The sequence below is a fragment of the Anarhichas minor genome, unplaced genomic scaffold (genome assembly GCF_050575085.1).
Source record: "Anarhichas minor isolate MPS153535 unplaced genomic scaffold, ASM5057508v1 ptg000058l, whole genome shotgun sequence".
Taxonomy (NCBI): domain Eukaryota; kingdom Metazoa; phylum Chordata; class Actinopteri; order Perciformes; family Anarhichadidae; genus Anarhichas; species Anarhichas minor.
Window position 1 is genome coordinate 10,891,595 of NW_027466504.1, and position 20,725 is coordinate 10,912,319.

At 39.2% G+C, this 20,725-nt stretch overlaps 1 protein-coding gene across 1 annotated transcript in view; it reads left to right on the forward strand.

The window, feature by feature from the left end:
* The window catches only part of wdr27 (WD repeat domain 27), a 36,245-nt gene extending 18,840 nt beyond the window's left edge, over window positions 1-17,405 (forward strand). Inside the window, exons 21-24 of the mRNA XM_076077240.1 lie at window positions 8-105; window positions 5,034-5,136; window positions 7,442-7,540; window positions 17,233-17,405. Coding sequence (XP_075933355.1) covers window positions 8-105; window positions 5,034-5,136; window positions 7,442-7,540; window positions 17,233-17,304 — 372 coding nt within the window. The 3' untranslated portion in view covers window positions 17,305-17,405. The remainder of the gene's footprint in view (window positions 1-7; window positions 106-5,033; window positions 5,137-7,441; window positions 7,541-17,232) is intronic.
* The last annotated feature ends 3,320 nt before the right edge of the window (window positions 17,406-20,725 follow it).

Consider the following 20,725-nt stretch of genomic DNA (forward strand, 5'->3'; position numbering starts at 1 on the left):
TTCACAGGGTTCCATGTTCAGCACACAAGCGCCGGATTCATACAACCTCTTCCTCACTAGTGCAGTCACGGATGGTGTGAAGATGTGGGACCTCCGTACTCTGAGGTTGGTTTTAATGTAGTCTATTCTATCGGATTTGTTTACAATGCAATTTTACATGGGAAAATAAGGCAAGAAAAGTGCAATTAAATGGCCATGTCCTGTACATTCACGTTTACTGCCTCAGAAAGGCATTTGTAATACCTGAATGAAACCTCTATAACAGGTAAACATTATGATAATATGTACTTTATGTATTTCTTTTTTCTGTTTCTGACAGAAAAATGAACCCATTACATTTACTATGATGAGTGACTTTAATGAAAGTGGCTTTACAGTCTTAATCGCGACTCACACTGGCTGAAGGGTTGCTTCATCACATCTGTCAAATTTTCCAAGGACAATACATGTTCGTACATTAAGGAAGAAACCGATATTGCTTTTTTCCCTTTGCTATTCCTGGGAGTGCAAAATGACCTTATATTTGAATTACATAAAACATTTCTTAAGCAAACATTCCTCAGTTGATGATTGAATCTGCAATTGTGCAGTTTCCAAAGTACATAGCTGAGAATTATTTTTTGCTCCATATAAGGTGGATAATTCAAGTAAGCTCTCTTGGATTTCAAAATGTTCTTTTTGGCCCGATAGAAGGCATTTTTGAGTGTTTCATTCTTTCATGTCTGAGACTGCTTTCATCCTTAACTCCTCTCCCCAGAATCAAATCCGTATTTCTATCTGATAAATATTTGTACCTGGCTTCCAGGTCAACTTCTGGTTCTTAGAGCTGTCATCAAGCATTCCTCAGCAGATGCAGGTCCTCTGAAGTGAAACTTATGGATGTATGGAAACAATATGTAGAAGCGGGTGTTTTTTCTTTTAATTTGGGTTGCCTCTTTGATGAACCTTACGTGTCTGTTTCTGTAGATGGTGCTAACCACAACATGAGTTACAGCTAACTTAAAGGTATTACTTTTGATGTATTAGGTTGCCGCTAATTGAAGTAGTTAAGTCATTTTTAGGTTTTATGTTCACCAGAATCTCCTCATGATAAGGCAAATAAAAAAGTTCTTGGAACAATGAATTGCATGAGTGAAACTTACATAAGGTAGTCATGTGGCTGCTCCTCATAATAATCAGATTATTTTATTGAGCGTAGCTTTTTCTTTTAATTGGAACAATGCAAAGTACTTATATTTGAGTACTTGCCGTATACCGATATAAATTCTTAATAATAACATTACAGTTGTAACAATGATATGAAAACGTGTTTCATTTTCATGAGATGTCCTTGTAACAAATTAGTTTAACTGCGCTATTATTTAAACAGTTAAAGAAGAATAGCTGGTCCACCTTTAAGGTCAACCCACCTCATGTTAGCCTGAGTCGGAGCTGTTGCTAACTTTGGGCTAATCCCCATCACTTTAATCATCAGCTGGTTGAAAAGCAAGACACGGTAAAAGCTTGTATCTCCTCACGGGTCTTGAGGAGTTGAATCATTTATTTACCGAGAAATAAATTATACGCACACTGTACTGCTACATTCACAGCTGTAACGTTACTGCTGACCTCATACTTACCGTCACTCACACCCTCACTTTTTCGACGGGACACTTGCTAACATTACACCGGGTTTGTAATTCAATTTTTGTAGGGGTTCATTGCCAAATTGTTTTGCAATCAGAGTCATTAACAGAGTTGTTGGTAGCACTTTATAATAACTACACACTATGAAGCATTAGTTAAGTATGAGTAAACACTTAATTCATCATTTATAAAGCATTGTTCCTACATTAATAATTCATTAGTATGCAGTTCATAACAACAGTTATAAATGTTTTATTCTTGATTAATAAGCCGGTCTATTATGTGTTTCATTATTGTGTTTTCATACTTTATAAATGATGGATTCCCCATTTGTAAATGAAGTATTATATATTTTACAAACCAATTATTAAGGAGTTGTAGATGATTAATAAGATAATTTATAAAGTGTTAGTAAATGATGAATAACTTATTTAGATGTACATTATTCATGCATTTATATATATAATGATTTAGATATGCACTAATGGTTAGGGACTATGTTAATATATGCTTTATAAGCGCATATTAATACTGCAATTCATGATTAATTCATGATTTATTAAAGTAGTTACTACTCGTTAGTAAAGTGTTTTGTGTGACCTCATCTAAAGTGAGGACTATTTATGCCTTACAAAGCATTTATAGATGACATTGAAGGGCCAGCAGTGCCTCAAGACACATAGTTTTTGAACAGAACAGGCAAATAGACACAACACAAAGTGATCAAGAACATATTAATATTTATTGCAAGATGCAAACAATATACTGTTAAATACAAACCTCTCAGCCATTAATTCATGTAAGAAACAAACAAAGACATTCTCCTTCAGGAGAACATGGCTGGATACAAAACATTTGTAAATATATATGACTGGAGCTAACCAGGAGCTTTGTATATTAGTTTACATTAGGAACAATGCTTTATAAATGATGAATTAAGTGTTTACTCATACTTAACTAATGCTTCATAGTGTGTAGTTATTATAAAGTGTTACCGAGTTGTTTTATGTCTTTATCATGCTTGTCCATAAACACTGCTGATGAATGACTGTGTGGGTTATTTTACCCAGCTACAGAACAGTTAATAGACTATTCGAGTCCCTTTCCTCTGGCAGGAGACCCCACGCCACAAAAATAGTTTCTTCCCATCTGCAGTTGGGTTCATCAATAATGCCCGGGACCTCCACTGACTCAGACACTTACATCCCCAGGACAATTTATTACAGTTACACCTTTGCACCTCTTTTCTCTGTTAATATACACATGACACTTTAATAGCATACTTGTTTTAACATACTCTCATTTGTTTGTTTGTTTAGTATATTCAATTGAAAATCTTCATATTTTCTATTTTCAAATTATTCTTGTATTATTGCTCTGTGTTTACTGTTACGCACCAATCACCTAGCCAAATTCCTTTGTGTCTTATTAGACACACAACTCCATTGACAAACTCTCAGTTGGGACAGAATTGGGGTTAATACTGTATTTTGTCTTCAATCATAAAAACCACAATGGGAAATACACATTTCACTCAGTGCTTCTGAAACTCAATCGTCATTTTGTTTTGCTCTCTCACATGGAAATCCCCAGCCCTTCTTGCGTCTTCCTTTTCGAACAAAAGCACAAACATGTATGATGCCCATGTGTATCTATAGAAGATTGAATGTAGATAATGGTTTATGAAAGTTTGCAACACTTAAAGAAAGAGTTTTATAAGTAATGTAAGCCACTGGATTGGTAACAGTTATTTTTCTCAAGCCTTCACTCGCCCTTTGCATTTCCAAATGTGTGCAAGGTTCAGGTTTAGGGGTCTACACGGCACTATTTAGGATAGTTTAAAATCAGTCCCCCACGGATACCAGTTCTAAAGACAAAGACAACAGATGTGTCTCTTTAGTCCAGTGATGTATTCCCTTTAAAGGAGGGAATTGCCATCAACTGATAAATTAACGTTGTGACTGAATGGATCAATAATGCCTTTGTATTAAATAATATCGAATAGTACAAGAAAAAGCAGCTTTCGCCTGATTTGTTCAGACACAGTTAAAATGGGTGAAATATATTGGCTGCAAATAAAGAGCTATGATTAGCCTGCTGATGACCTTAATGACTGACACTGAATACCCAGGTGGAGTCAGGAACCGTACAGGCTTCCACTCAAGAGAATCAGACCCTCCGATGCAGTCTGTGTAAGTCATCAGGAAAAAGTCATCATCACTCACACAACACAGAGAATTCTGACCTAGAAAACCTAGATAAGTGTTTATTTCTAACTTGTTAAACTGTTTCTTATCAGTTTGATGATGACAGGTTGTGCAGACCTGAATGTCCAGATGTACTAAAGTGGATTTAGAAACAGATGCTTCTCGTCCATCTTGCTATGCATCAAAATGAAAAGAGGTTTTCACTATATTTGTCATGAGTAGCTCTCAGATAATATAAACCTGTTGGGCATAGGTGTATCCTGTATATTCAAGCTGAACTGGACACATTGAAAAGCATTTACAAAATCTAAATGAAATTGTTCTCAGTATTTTTTTAGCACCAGTCAATCATCTCCACAGTCAAGGCTATGGGTTGCTCCAGCATTATAAGCGTCATAAAGTTAGTTTCTATTGCTTGCTTTTATTTGACTTGCTCACCGTACTGGGAATATCATATGTCTTTATGAACACCAGTGAATATGACCTACTTTTAGCCAAGCTTAATGACATTAGCATGTGAATGTCAAAGACATGCTCTCACCATATCCTGTCAAAGCCCTGCCAACATGCCAGCCCATACAGAGACCCTAGCTCAGCGAGCTAATAGTGGCATTGTAAAGAGATTACATGCTGTTCCAAAGCAAAAGAAACTGCACAGAAGTTGCACGAGGGGGCCGTTCATCATCTACCTTCTCTTTCCTTGGTTATGCTGGAGTCATGCTCAACTACTTGTCTTCTGCTGGTTCAGTTCTTTGTAAAACCGGAAGTCTGCAGGGTGGCATTCTGCTCCTTGGTAATTCCTGCCAGAATTCAGCATTCTATATAGACTTTGCATCTTCATCTAACATCACACCACATCACAAAAGATGGCTGCACTCGTGTGTGAAATGCTTTTCATTCCCAGTCCAAAGATGGCTCACTTTCAAGCAGTGTTTTATCGTTTATTCTACAGTTTTTCCTGGCACACAGAGTTCAGGGTAAAATAATTTCCAATGGATTAAAGGATGTTATTTTATATGAAGTATATATATTATGAGCTCCTAATATGACCATTGCGAGGAAACAAACCAGAAATTATATAGTTTTAATACCAATGGGACCCAGAGCAACTAAGATTGCAAATATTCATTCCTGCACATCAGGTTGGTTTGAGTTTGTGAACTTCACAATATCTCACCAATGTGTGCATCTCTTTCTCAGGTGTGTACGGCGTTATGAGAACCATCTAAATCGCTGCCATCCATGCTCTTCAGCCATATCACCATGTGGCCGGTTCATTGCCTCAGGCTCTGAGGACAACTGCGTAAGTTTGAATATCTGTCTCTCCCTTTACAGTGTGTGTGTAGACTTCTCTGTACATACTGTATCTCAGAAGGTCAGTTTTTTAAAGTACAATTTGACAAGAAAACTTTGATAATCAGCAATTGTTTTGTTTTTTTTCTTAATTTTTGTAAGATTGAATGTGGTTTAATTAAGACTTCTGCCCGTCAAAGCCACCTATAAACTGTGGTTGAGGCTTAAATGGCAAAGTATTCTGACTACAATACATTTTATGGGATATACTTTATATTGTTTATATCTTACTCTGCCTCGTAAAGCAGAAGGACAGCAGGAAAACAGCAGCATTTCTTTATCAGTTTCACCTCCATTTAAGGTGAAGACCGTTTTTGCTTGACTCAGAGATTTTTATTTGAACTCGAGGCTTTTTCCAAGTCAAATTCAACCTTCATGTTGAAGCAGAACTATTTAATTGCTTTTCCAGACTGTGACTTATACTTGCTTTCAAGAAGTTTTCAGAAGACTGCCTCCCTTTTCCTTATCCATCTCTCTTTTCTTCTGGTGTATGTGCTTATTGAAAGCAGTGGAATAATATATGCATGCTGCTGGTTATTATTAATTATGGGGACTCGGCACAGCACGGACATTTGAGAGCATCTCTGTCGAGATTGGACATTTCCAACGTTTCTTGGAAATCGGGAGAGTATATGGTAGTTAGCTACACCGTATTTATTTGTAGCTGCCCTGAGACTTCCATAAGCCAGACACATTTGTACTTGTCTTAATATATCAAAAAGCAATCATGGAAAAAAAGAACCCGAATACTTTAAAAAGACTCCCTAGATCATATTACACATTTTCCAAAAAACACAAGGCCAAAAACAATCTAAGTGGAATATTATCTCAATGTGGTCAATATTAACCTGTTATTCGTTCAGTGTTATCCCTGCTCTCAGCTTCAGTTACAGTTGATATAAGCTGATACATCTGGGGATCCATGTGATATTTAAGCATTCCTGAAAGAACTTCTTTCTTCCAAGTATCTAATACCCTGCATGTTACCACACACGTCATATACCTCAGACAGGAGACACTTTACCCACCGACTTTTGAAGCGTTTTTTTCAGGGAAACATAATACAAAACAGCTGCAGGAATCTGATGAGTCGTCGTCTGGTAACAAACATCCCTGCATCTGCTTTTATCTGTACTCATGGCACTGAAGCACACAAATGGCACTTAAAACTCACTGATTGTATTAAGTTTGTATGGTGCTAACAAGCTGATGAAACATTAGATATTTCAGGTATTCTAAGATTTCAAATTGAAGTGTTGATTCTAAGATGTCTACACAAGCGGTGTACAAATGTTTTATTGTGCACACAAGACCAAGTGTAAATTCAACACCCTGAAAAGAAGCCTAACACGTTCATGAGATAGAACCATATACAATATATATATATAACATATATAACATATATATACGGACAGGGCGTCAACCCCGCTGCCGTCATACATATGTCCTTGACTCACCCGAACAAAGCTGCCGACTCCGTCACGCTGCTTTTAGAGTGTGCGCGGACCACAGTGGGAGGGTCTTTTTCCGCCTGCTTATGGGCTTGGAAGATGCACTCAAAACGCCATCCCGCAAGGCGTTTCTTGAATAGGGCTTTACCGGCCACAGCATCCCGAAGCAAACATCCAGTGCGTTTGATGGGGGCTGTGCCTTTTAACATAATATGCCAACACACAAACTGGGCAAAGCAGATGCAATTTCCAACGCCTTCAGATAGTAGCACTCCAGAAGCTTAAAGGGATCCTTCACTAAGGCCTAGATGGCAAATGGCAGTTCCCATTGCAGGAAGGAGGCACACTTCACCGGGCACTAAAATATGATTTAAAGTAGAGGTGACAGAATACTCTATTATTCTCCCCAAACAACCAATGGATGTGACAGTATGGATGTTAGCTGTGCACACACTCACTGCATGCGTTTGAAGTGGGCTTTTGTATGTATGTGCTGCGGCTCAAACTCATGAAAACTTAAACCCTAAACTTTCCCTCGAAGTTGAAATGATCCCTAAAGTATATCCACATCTGTTCATGTCTGCTAGTGTCTTTCTGTTGACTTTGTCTGTAGTTAACCATATTTCATTTGTGCATCTTGTTCAGTCCAAACACGCTTGCATATTGTATGTATCATGTACATATATTGAGCTACTCTATGAGGCTCAATTGAACTACTTCTGTACATGTTCTATATTGGTTCATCACTGCATGGTTACAGTTCATACCTGCTTTTGCTCATGTAGTCTATCTCATTCATTTCAGGCATACATTTATGACATACGCAGCAGCAGCTACCTCCACAAGCTTCAAAAGCACTCAGACACGGTGCTCAGTGTGGCTTTCAACCCTGCCACACCAGAGGTAAGAACTTGTCTTCACTTTTTGTCTTTGCTGTTCTGTTATTCCCCGTCTCTTGTTACTCCTTAATCATTCATTTAATGCCCCATCTACCAGAACAGAAATACCTCATCTAAAATATAGGCTTGTTCTCTACATCCCAGTAAGCTATTGACCATAGTTTACGGAAACTGTCTAAATGTACTGACATCAGATATCAGACAGCTGAAGTAAAGCCAGAGATTGTTTTTTTACTTTCCAGATGTTGACCTATAGTACCGTATTTTCCGCACTATAAAGCGCACCGGATTATAAGGCGCACCTTCAATGAATGGCCTATTTTAGAACTGTTTTTATATATAGGGCGCACCGGATTATAAGGCGCATAGAATAGAATAGCGTCGTAAGCGTGTCTCTTCAAAGGTGCCGTTTTGGGGTCTTTATACACACAAGTGGTGTTGGACTAGGAGTAAGCACAGTACCGGTGTTTACCGCGGTGCGGCTTTGTAGTTTACCAGTCGTACTGAAACATTTTGACAGAGCGCCGTGTACAACCAGTATGGATCAACCAATTAACCAATTGATCCATATATAAGGCGCTCCGGATTACAAGGCGCACTGTCGTTTTTTGAGAAAATTAAAGGCTTTTAAGTGCGCCTTATAGTGCGGAAAATACGGTAGGTTCATTTTGCATAATCACCCCAGGGGACATGCAAGCCAAAAGTGTTAATGTGTGTTTACCCTCCATTCCTCCCCTGATTATGTTTGCACATCAGTTTAATCGTTATCTCAAACATCTCAAACAGGTATGAAAGGAAAATGTCCAAAAGCAAAGATAAGAGTTCACGGTGAAAAGCAGTATCATTCAGAGGTCATGTTTTCTTCAGTCCAAGAAATTGCTTCACCTCTTAAGTTTCCCTGAGGAAGTAAAGTAAAGTAAAGAAATCATAGAATCTCAGGATACAGTACGAATACGTAGAGCACTTTGTGATAGTTAACAAATAGAAATATTGGTATGTTTCTGAGCATTCTTCTTCTGATTCAAATTATAAAAAAATCACATATCATGGTTTAAAAGTCACTAATATTTAAAAGGGTCAGTTAGTTAAACAGGCCTGAACCAGCTCAACTAGCTCTGAACTCCAACTGTGTGTAAGTTTACTGGATTATGAAGGAATGATGTCCTCAGGCTGAGGTCACATAGCAGGGTTTTTTGAGACCATCCCAAAGTTCAGGGTGAGTGGACTTGTATGTCAGTGACCTCGCAGAATTTCTGCTGATATCTAATGAAGCTAAAAATAATAAAAAGCACAACTCAACTCTGAAACTCCAATATGGATCCATTGTAGTTTAATATTATGTCATTTTTGTTTTACTGTGTCTTAATGGATATTCAATATTGATAGCTCTGTGTGATTGCCAAATGTAGAAATGCTTTGAATGCTTCAGTTTGTGATCTCTTTACTTCAGGTTGTCCCTACTGTCTATAATTAAGTCAACGCTGTTGGCATAATATCAATCTAAACTGGTAGATATCCAGGCAAATTCAGGAACTGTATGGTCTCACCAAGGAAAACATAAAGTAAAGCTTAACACAAGGACAAACTTTTTTTTTATTTTTTATTGCCATTACAGGAAAATAACAAATCAAAATGTACAGCTCTATTTGTACCAACGTCCTTTCAAAATCTCCAGAGCATTTCTTACTTGGCAACATTGCCTTTGGAAATGTATTTATTGGTCACTTAATGATTTTCGTCTGTTCAAAGCAAATGGATTTCACAAAGAAGCGTTTTAGAATATAACATCACAACCTCTGCTAGATGTCCAATGAGACTTCTAGTTGACTGTCTGTTGGACTTGAGGCACATGTTTTAAATCTTCATGTCCATCTGTGTAACTCTATTCAGTTAAACCTTTGCAGCACAATGATGCATTCAGATTTCCAAGCTTGAAAGTGGAAAGTTTGATCCGTGGCCATTTACTGGCTGAATGCAATAATCTGCAGAGTTTGAAGACACACTTCATCATTCAGGGCTTGCTCATTGCCCATCAGCAATTCTGCATATTGTGTTTAGTTTGATAGGACATGCGGGCAAGGCAGGAACTATAAAAAAAATTTAAAAAAGGTTGAAAATGTATTTAATCCATTAGAACACAACTATGAAGACTTACTAAATTTGCAGTTTGCATTTGTGCAAATAATCAAAACCCTTCTTTTATTCAGTGTAATGTCCTTTATTTTCTGGGTAATATATATGAAATTGTATCAATCAGATCTTTTTCATGAGATCATCTCTTATTGGTTGTCTGTCTCATTTAATTATCATCACAGAAATAGTTGCTCATGAAATAAGCATGCCTTCTCGTACTAACCAATAACCGGTAATGCTGTAGTTTATTACATTAACTGTCTGCTCCAATGTTTCCCAAGCAACTTTCTGAATCCAATTAGCACACAGCTGCACAGTTATATGTATTCACCACTGCACAGCTACTTTTTTTTCTGTCCACCCGAAGGGAAAGGGCTGTTCTTGATCAGTAACTGACATCAACATTTACTGTGGCCCATCTTTCTCAGGACCTCTTAGAGGAGGGAAGACCTCTCAAATTCTTAGCAAATTGAGATAAAACTGCATGAAATTGAAAGATTCACAACCTGTGACCGAACTTTGTCATGTTTAATTTCAGGGAGGTTTGACAAAACAATCCCAACCTGCGGTCTTCTTATAGCTTTTAACCGTATCACATGAGTGGAGGGAGTTTGCTCAGTTGACATGGAGATGGATCTGTTGACACGTGCGCTCAGTAGATTTCATGATTCCACCCGTGGCACTTTTATGACAAGTTCGTTCTTCACTTCAATCTTTATTCTTGGCAAAAGTAGTCTAACAAAACAATCCCAACTCAAACTGTATGTTGCTGCAGCTTCATGTTCCTGCTAAAAGGTCCTGAAATACAGCTCTTAGATGAAGCACTCTGATGGCTCATACATACATACATAGTATTAGTTACAGAAAGCTCTCCTTCATATGAGCTGAAAAGTGTTTCTTCCCTATTTATCACACAGTTGATCTTCTACTTATATATTTAGTGCCTGGCTCCACTTTGTGAGGTTGCTTCTAGTTCAACTTAATGTGGTTGATCTAATGTCTTCCTGGAATTGATGCACACATATCTATATTTTCTTCTGTTGGCCAAAATAGAAACATGTAAAAAAAGTATTAGGAATTCAAGAAGTCCTGGGAAATGGCTGGTCAGTGTCAAAGTTAACTGTGACCAAAGCCAAGTGATATCATAATGGTAACATTACTTTCTCCTTACCAAAACATGAAAAAATACCAGCAAAAAGTGTCCCCAACCTGTGCTCGACTTGCTTTTTAGCCACATTTGAGATCCAGATGTTGCTGTGAGAACCCTCCGATGCAAGGCTCAGACAGATAATGCAATGCATATTTTCCACTCATTTTTCACTCATGTTTTCCATCCTCATACTTAAAAGACCATCAAGCAGGCAGATCTACCCCTGGGGTTCATTCCCTCAGGTTTATTCCTGTACTGAAGGCTGTAATGAAAGATCCCAACTTTTACTGTCTCTTCACTTTGTTGTCTTGTAAAATCTTGTGGGATTTCACATGGCATATCTGTAAAGTTGTGTAAGCTCTCCGGTGTTGGACCTACATGTGCTACCATAAATGTAGACTTGCAAATTCTACTTGCAAAGTATTTTATCACCTGCAACAGGGGTAATTTTGTCTCTGCTGGTTCAACACATCAGGTTGTTCCCTTTTTCATTTATTTTTAGATTAGAGTTGTGGAAGGCAAAAGAAGCTGTGTCTAATTTGAGTAGAGCCTGGAAACAAGGCAGTGGTAATACTAAATCTGTAGCTTCATCCAATGATTTTAGGACTGCTTCAGGATCATAAGTAAAGGCAAAGCAAAATGCTGTAGCCAAATGCTGTAGCCAGAATCAACAATGACTTCAGACAAACAGGTTACTAGGTCAGACTAGAAGAATAGATTTCAAAGGGCTGTGCTCTATTTGGGTTACGCAGAGTTCTGTATTTTCTCATCCCAAGCTGGATGGATAGCTCCAATTACATTGTTCCACATCGGCAGTGGAAATGTCTTGGTAGTATTTGCCTAAGGTCAGCATATTAGAAGTGGATTTATTTTATGGGACAGTGGAGTGTCCTCCCTTATTCCTTAATTTGTTTTCAGTGGACTGCCTTGAATGCTGATAAAACTATTGTTACATTTTTATTTATTATAAATAATAAAAAAAGTTGTTGAAACCACTGTTCAAAAAAATCAAAAATAGCCTCACAATGAAACAAGAACTATATAATGTTGTCCGTTTAAGTATTTTAATTAAGTGAAAAGTTTCAGAACTTTTTCCCTCATTTGCATTTCATGTGCTGGACTCACTGAGGTCTGTGACCACTTATTGACACAAGCAGCTGTCTCTAAAAGTTAACATGTTCCATCTTCCAAACTAGGAAGATGAACAAAGAGTGAATCATCTCACTGGCTTTCAAGCTCAGTGCTACTCTTGTCTCCATATGTCAGCATGTGTCATCTTTGCTCTTCGCGGGCAGGCATAACATGCAGCTGGCACTCCCACTAGACCTTTTTATTGTATCTTTTTATTTGTGGCCATTTGGCATTTGAAAAAGCTATACACACTCCTTCGGCCTTTTTAATATTTTATCTCTTTGTTTCCTTTTTTGCCGGGACCCAAGAGAGCAAAACGCGCTCTTCATACTGTAGCGGCCAGACAGCAAATACAGAGGTGGAATCTGCTGTCTGCTCCAGAATGTCACATTAGAGTGAGACACAGACTGAGCTGAGACAGCCTCTCTGAAATTAACTGGCCTGCGTTCAACACAGCTGGAAGGCAATGAACAGGAAGTGAGGAAATAAAGAGTTTGGGTCCAGTTGCAAGAGGAATTTTTAAGTATCAAGCCTTTGACTTGTGGTCGACAGCATTTTCTCAGTTGGTCATGGTTAGTTGGTTAGTTGGTGTTGGTTAATAGTGTTGTACAGTACTTCCTTTGCCTGACTACCCAAAATATGAGGGACACTGGGAATGAAATGAAATTGGAACGACAAACAGCATTTTGTCTGTGCAGCTTTAATGCATTGAGGTACATTTAGCTCAGATATGCACATATATAGTTGGCATGAACACAACATTATTAGATAGCGCATAGTATGTCTTTAATAACTGAAAATGGCATAACCTCATCTAACTGTGTAAAATAGCATAAGATTAGAATAAGAGCTAAGATTAGATTAATACAAATTTAATAAAACATTTCTCAATGAAAAATGTCATGTCTCTAATGTGATGGGATTTTTTTATTTCCCAGAAGATTCTCTTACAATTGGACATTTTTTTTATAAAAAAAAAAAAAAGTGTATTCTTTGGCAATATAGCATTGCCTTCATTTACCAATTTGGACTATTATCAGTTCCCTAATTGTTAATGGGGAAATAAGAGACATAACAAACAATAGAAAGGGAGTTCTAATGGCAACAAAAACAAAACTTAGCTGGAGTGTAGTATTATATAGACCTTTTTATATTAATACGCATGCATGCATGAAGATTTAAGGGAAGTTAGAAAGTGACTCCGTTCATAAGTCACCACCAAAACTATCACCACCAGCAACAGACTATACATTTCTTTCACTGACAGTGCATAAGCTTATCAAACTGGTGACCCTTGTGACCGTCTGCTCCTTTTTCCATCTCTCATGTGTTCTCCTTCCGCTCTCAGCATGTACACTACAGAACATCCTGGTATGCTGGCAGTTGTTAAGTCTGCACTGATGAATTATATCCTTTGGGAGGAAAAAACACATCGCTCCTCATATCTTCAAAGCCGCAGTTGTCACCAGTTTCTGCAGACGGTCACTTTCTGTTGTCCAGAATGCCAATATTTGACACAGTCTTCACCACTGGGAATCCAACCTAGACTGTATTCATAATCAGGATTTTTATTCCTGCTTTGAACTATTGATTTATGGTATTGAGTCCAGCACGCCTGACAATAACTTAGATTATGTAACATTTATGACACGCCATGAAAATTCGCAATCTGATTTATGATCCCAGAGTTGCTCAAATGTTTTGAATGATATTTTAAATATGCGTTGTTTCTCATGCATGACCTATGATTAAATTATCAAAAGTCAAATGATGCATAAGGACATCTGACATTGTGAATAAATCTTCAAAATAAAAACTGTGTTTCCAAGAAGTGGATGTTGAGGACAGACAAATAACTCACTTGTGATGGCCCAGCATGACCCCTTGCTGTTACAGCTACAGGGAATCAGCTCGCAAGAAGTATTGACTTCTGACCTTAAAGGTCACCCAAAACCCTCGGTCCTCATCAGCTTAGCTTGCCTCAGCCTCACTGAACAAAGGTCGAAGGTTGCAGAGATGGAATGTGTTGGATTACAGATGTTTGCTGCGAGCGTATGGCGTTAAAAATCCTTTCATGTTATCACTTTATTTAGAAAATCTGTAATTTAGCTTCAACTCTACATTGCATGTTTACATGGAGAAGGTAGTTGATGAATAGAGCTGTAGTTGCTAATGGAGCTGCTCTCCGACCCTCTTGTGTTTTAAGTAGCTATTTTAGAAGCCGGGGGGGGCAGGACCCAGACAGCTTGGCTATTGTTGGTTAAGGTCATTAAGCAGGAGGTCATGGAGAAAGAAGACTTCTTGAAAATAGAAGAGCAAGTGAAATGAGCTGTTTGTTTCATGGGAGAGCCTCAAACACTTTTATATGCTGAAAAAGACAAGTATAACACATGCTTATGTAGGTGTATTGTGTTCGTGCTTACTTGGCTACCTTTTTGCAGAAATCCTCATGTCTTTTAGGCTCCACACACACACACACACACACACACACACACACACACACACACCTGCAAATCCTCTGTGTGTCTATCGGAGAGTGGCTGCAACATTCACTCGTAAAAATAAGATTTAATCCACCCCAGTTTAATCTCTTCTATGGTTCAGTCATCCTCAGCCCTTAGCTATTGTGACTCCCTTTCCCAGCACAGGCATCTGCTTGTTGGTAAAAAAGGATTTCTTCTGCATAAAACAGCTTTAGTACGTTGGAAAAAATGTTAGACTATTGTTGTGCCAAATGGCAAATAGTTGCTGTTTTCCAAGATTCCCGCTGTTAGTATACTTAAGAAAGAAACCAGTTTTCTGAAAATCCACCTACAAATCACTATAAATGACATTGATGCTCCACGGCTGATCGTGACATTCAGCCAAGCATAGCCTTTAGTTTGCAACTTGTTGGGTTGTTTTCATCGTGATTTGTGAAGATTTGTGAAGTCCTTTCAGACTTAAAATGGGATTAAGTGTAGTACAAATAACCTTTGCTCAAAGTAGGATGGAATTGATTTGAAATGGTTTGTCACACTCTTACAAGACACGTAAGGTTGAAAATAAAGGGAAAATAGAGCCGTTTGTAAACAGCTGTCTTGCATAATGAGTGTTCCATCCTATCATATTCTCTACTTTGAGCAGCTGCCGATATGAATATGAGAATATCATGATCCTCATTTTGAACTCCAAATGGAGGGTTTCCTATTGTTATTGCTGCTGATTGGCTGTCAGATGTTTGAGGTAATGCTCCCTCATCCTCATTTTCTCTACTGGCTGATAGAAACAGATGAGATACTGCTCCCTTCTTGCAAAGAAATATAGTGAAGAAATGATTCTGTACATATGTGCTTGTTAGTGTATCGCATCCCCATGTTGGTTACAGTATGTGTGTGTGTGTGTTTGCACACGTGTTGCTTAAATAGCTGTGCAGGTTGTGGGTTAATGTTAGTTTATTGATGTGGGTGCCTTGTTAATGGATAAATAGTCTACCCACCATGACTATCACTGGCAGGAACCTCAAGATTAAACATTGTTATTTTACAAAGTTCAGGCCATGAGGCTTTATGTTTTCTTGTGATATATGGCAAGTATAGAAAATCAAGAATTTCCATGACAAACACAGTATGGATCTTGACCGTGGTGATGCTAGTCTTCTTTAAGGAAGCAAGTGCTGTTATGCAACTTGGTCCTCTAAATAGAAAGTCGTAAAAACGAGAGTGTCGTGTGCCAATGCAGTTCCTGGAAAATATTGAAGGTTACAATACTGTAACTCTAGTTCTATAAGCACAGGCGGAACCCTCGACTGGAAATTTGCATAAGCGTAGCCAGCCAATCAGGTTGTGACTACCCAAATACGTGCCGACCCCACAGTATATAAAGCCGCACACACCGCTGTTTTTCTTAAAGGAGCTGTGTTTAACATTCTATGTAAGTAAAGATATAGTGGAGTAATGTCCTGAGCAGAGAATCAAGCAGTGAAGGAAATCTCTCTTCCCCTGCCTGTGTTGTTATCCAAGCTTCTCCTTGCTTTGCTGACATAGCCGTGCCGTCCATGTGTGCTTTTAGTGCATGTAAGCACATATGAACGTGCCCCACTGGTTAGCTCAGGGCTGCTGCTCTGCACTGCTCTCATACGGCGGTTACAGCTGATGAAGCCGTCCTGACAGACACGTGCACGTAATGTATGCTACTATGATGTGTGAGGTGATTCACCACACTAACGCACTGTACATTCACCACATACCTGTGACAGAGGAAGAAAAGAAACAAGGGAGTGCTACTTCGTTTTGTTCAGGAGGACTTTCCATTCAATTTAATCTTACAAGTAAACAGAAATATCACAAAGCATGACAGCCAAAATATATTTTTTAAAAGTCAAATGCCCCCTGGTGGAACAGTGGTGAAGATGTGCCTTAGTGTGCTAAATTGTTTCACACCTCATTGTCGGAAAGTGTAGCACCTACCCTCCAGTTCCCCGTCATGTAAACACCGTTAGCTCTGTTAGCACTTTCGTTGTAGTTTGCACTGTAGGTGCTGTTAGTACCGTTAGCTATAAGCCGCCAGCTCAGCATTGACATGTCGAGAGCCCTTCAGAGGCAGTTGAAAGGTTTCCAATCTCAAATCTTGCACCTTTAAAGCAATATCAGTGGTGGAATTTCATTATCGTCTAAGCCCTCCCAGATCATTCTGGTCCTTCCCATAGACTATATAGGAAGTGGACGTAGTCATCGTGACATCCCCCATTGGTTTGTGGACTGCCGTTTTGAAGCCTCTAGTTTGGCGGTTTCACTGTCGCCATCTTGGAATACGGCTGTCGCCATGTTGGTTTTTGGAATTGATTATATTTGGAATGCGGAGGAGTGGCATACAGACGACGTATATGTCTCTGGTAGCAGCAGCGACCTGTCAATCACAGTAAGTCCGCCCTAAATGCTTTATGTTCTATTTGACTCTAAATGGACCATCGTTTACTAAATGAACATCATGCTGTTTTGAAGAAGACTTGAAACTAGAGATGGAGACCATAAACTCATGTTCACAATGTTTACTGAGGTAATAAATCAAGTGAGAAGTACAGTCATTTTTTTATACTCCATTCAATGTGACTTATTTTTGCAACCGGAGGAGTCGCCCCCTACTGGTCAGTAGAGAGAATGTAAGTTTAGAGACACCTCCGCATTGGCTTTACTCTGCAGAACCGGAGGCCCATACAGTAAGGGGTAAGGGGCGGAGCCTGTGTGAGTTTGAACCACAAGACTAAAAGCTCAACGTAATGTTTTTTTCTCTGTCTCTCTTAGCTGCTAACTGGAAGCCTGGATGGGAAGCTGAGACTGTTTCAGTCCAGCAGTGGGGCTCCGTCTGTCTCATGACACCAGTGCTGCTGTGCATAGTGTCCCCAACATGACTGTCTAATTACAGCAGGCTGCTGCAAAAACCATGCAGGTTTCATTAAAGCAGTTCCAAGCCCCTGACTCGGATTTTAATGGGATAGGAGAAATAAGGGATTTGCTTTTAGTTGTTGGTTCAATAAAGATCAAAAATATATACAAGTTTAAAGAGTTTTTGTTTTTCTTGTCATGTGTCTGTTGTGTTCTTTAAATTCTGTGCTTAATTTCAGCTCATCTTTGTAAAACTTCCAGTATGTACATCATTAGACCGCTGTACGTACTTTTGACTAAGATTCAAAGGGATATTAGTATCTTTCATCAGATTCATTACACCGCATTGTTGTCATGAGATGATGATGGTGATATGTACTCAATTACATATAATTACAGCTACATTTGCCAAAAACAATTTCATCAGCCGTTATTCCCCTCTGTCCGTCCACATTCTGGATGGCGGAGCTTCAGATTTTCTTTGTTCAGTATGTGGAACAGATGTACTGTACTATTTCACTGGCTGAGACGACTACTTAACAGATCAGTACACAGAGCTATGAGATCAACTAGGTGCAGCCTATTTGGCTGCCAGACACACAGATGCTACTACTGTTCATACTGACACACCCGTCCGCATTGTTTAACATGTACATTTGCTCTTCTCACCCACAATCGCAACACAATCCTAGCTAGAACTGACAACTATGCAACTGTAATAGAACAAAACTAGGACTCTGACACTGTTAAATGTAAGATTAAAAGGGCAACATTGGTAATATGTCAAGTATAAGTATCTTGGTATATCATAGTTACATTCTTGTGGAAATTCCATTTTGTAAAAATGTCTGTTGTTTTTTACACGGTACGTGGTTGTGTTACTTCATGTCTTTTTGTTTTAGAAACGTGTCAGGTTTGTTTCAGGTTCTACTTTAGGACCACTTCTGTTTTCTGTTTATATTTATGATCTCCGTTTGATTTTATTGTCTTCAACGTTTAGGGATCGGGGCACGATTCTTTCATGAACAGAAGAGAACTCCTACATTTTCCCACTATGCTGCCATTATCGGTGACGACATGTTCTAACCCACAGCTGTCTCAAAAGAGGCTGAAGGAAAACTTTACCTATCTGCAATGGAATGAAATTCCAGGCGTCACTCATCCCCCATCCATTAGGAAAAGATATTGTATTTGACGCATTATCCGAAGCTGAAGCTGACGATAGAATGATAAATCCACTGATATGCTGCCTTTACTCCCTCAGACGGATTTTCAGAAGACTGCTCATCTCTTTTTTTGTCCCCTGTCCAATAACCTGTGTTTGATTGACTCTGTCTTTTTGGACGGTGTGTTTTAATTAATACCGAGGCAGACTGCCTGTAAAGATTGTTCTCTGTGCACCACCAACCTCAGCTCGGCCAGATGAAATATAGCTTTGAAGTTGCACAATATCAGCTTCCAGTTTTCCTATCAAAAAAACTGATGTTACACAATAAAGAAAGCAGAGCTGAGGCTGCCTAGGATTAATGAGGTGACACAAAGGAATTTCCCCTTGCGGGATTGATAAAGTACCTATCTAGTCTAATCTAAATTCTTGGGTCATATACCACATTATGCATGGATGTATGAATGCATGTTTTTTATGCCACAAATATAGGTATATATTGGCATGGTTGAGTACGCCCTGTCATTATGAGCTTTAGTGTTCCTGCAAGCAGAAGAGACTATCTACTGGAACAAAACATAATAAATTGTCTTTGGAGTAAATTTATGTAGCCATGTTCCTCCTCCATTTTAGTGTGTGCGTGTGTGTGTGTGTGTGTGTGTGTGTGTGTGTGTGTGTGTGTGTGTGTATTGGTGTACACACACATTTCTTGTCTGTGTGAGGTCGCTTTTTGGGGCACTCCCTGCATTGATATCACCAGTAAAGAATTATGCTTGCAAATAAAGGGATTTCAAGGATAGCCCCACCCATACATCATAACGCAATCTGATCCAAAGTTTGATATTCATAATACTTTGTCATTCAATTTGACACAGAGAACTTTGTCTGCGTCCAACTTTGTAGAGTACTAGAAATCTGTATGTCAGCACTGAACAGAACAGAGCGTCCCGTTTGGTGAAGATATAGTGCAGAACTCTTAATTTTGCATCTGAAATACTGTCTGTATGGGTCTGAAAAGTGTTTTGGTAGGTCCCTGGCTCTCTGGTCTGTGGCCTGAGCTCTGAATGCTTCACTTTCCCTCTCTAAATAGAGAAAACCAAGATATACATCATGAAACACGTGCATTTTAATGATCCCCCAAAGACCTCTGAGGATCTCTGCTCTTTTGTTTTCATGAACTCAGTGCAACTCATAGTCTAGGGAGGCACATATTTGTGCACATATCAAGAACCGCTGTTTTATAGCTGTGACTCAGTCTTGTGCAAAGCATATAATTTAAAAGAAATAAGGCTATATTAATGGGATAATGGTTGATGTGACGAATGTTTGTTTTGCTAGGTTTTGTTGCTGACTGGTAGAACATACCAGTGATTCAGCTTATGGTCAATCTATTCGACGACAGCTTTCACTTGCTGCCTTAGACACCTCGTGTCATCCAATGCGGAACCACATGACGTCAGCCCTATAATGGCCTGTCAGGAATGATATGAAGCATCGGGAACAAAAATGAGCAATGGATGCAACAATTGCTAATTTTTTCCCATGTAGTGCGTTATAGTGGAAGTCAACAGAGGCGGCATCTGGGACACATCACATTGTTGATGCGTGCTTCCTCCCCTCAATGGGAACTGCCATTTGTTTTCAAGGCCTTGGTGAAGGATCCCTTTGAGCCTCTGGACCACTCCTCTCTGAAGGCGTTGTCATCTAACACTGCTTTGATGCTTGCACTGACCTCAGCTAAGAAAGACTGTGATATAACCACCCTGTTGATGCACACCAGTTGCAGTTACTCTCAAACCAAATTCCCTCTTTTGTTCCTAAGAACGTAAGAAGTTCTTTCAGGTCTAGGGTTATACAGCTGGATGCTTTTTGTCTCCCACCCCTTGAGGAGGACGTGGAGGCAAAATTGCATTGGCTTTGCCCAGTTCCTGCGTTGGCATGTTATATTGAACGCATATCCCCCATCAGATGCACTGAATGGCTGTTTGTGTGCTTCAGGGATGGTGTGGCCGGTGAAGTCCAAGAAACGCCTTGCGGGATGGCTTTGTGAGTGCATCTCCCAAGTATGTAGGCAGGCAGGAGGAGACCCTCCCGCTGTGGTTCATGCACACTCTACACGCAACGTCCGTACATACAGTTCCATCTCTTGGACATGTCAGGCTCCTCCTCAGGGTCTGTGCTTGATGTAGTAACCCGGAGAATGTAGCGTGCAGGGTGTTGATGGCAGACCAAAATACAACTTTATTG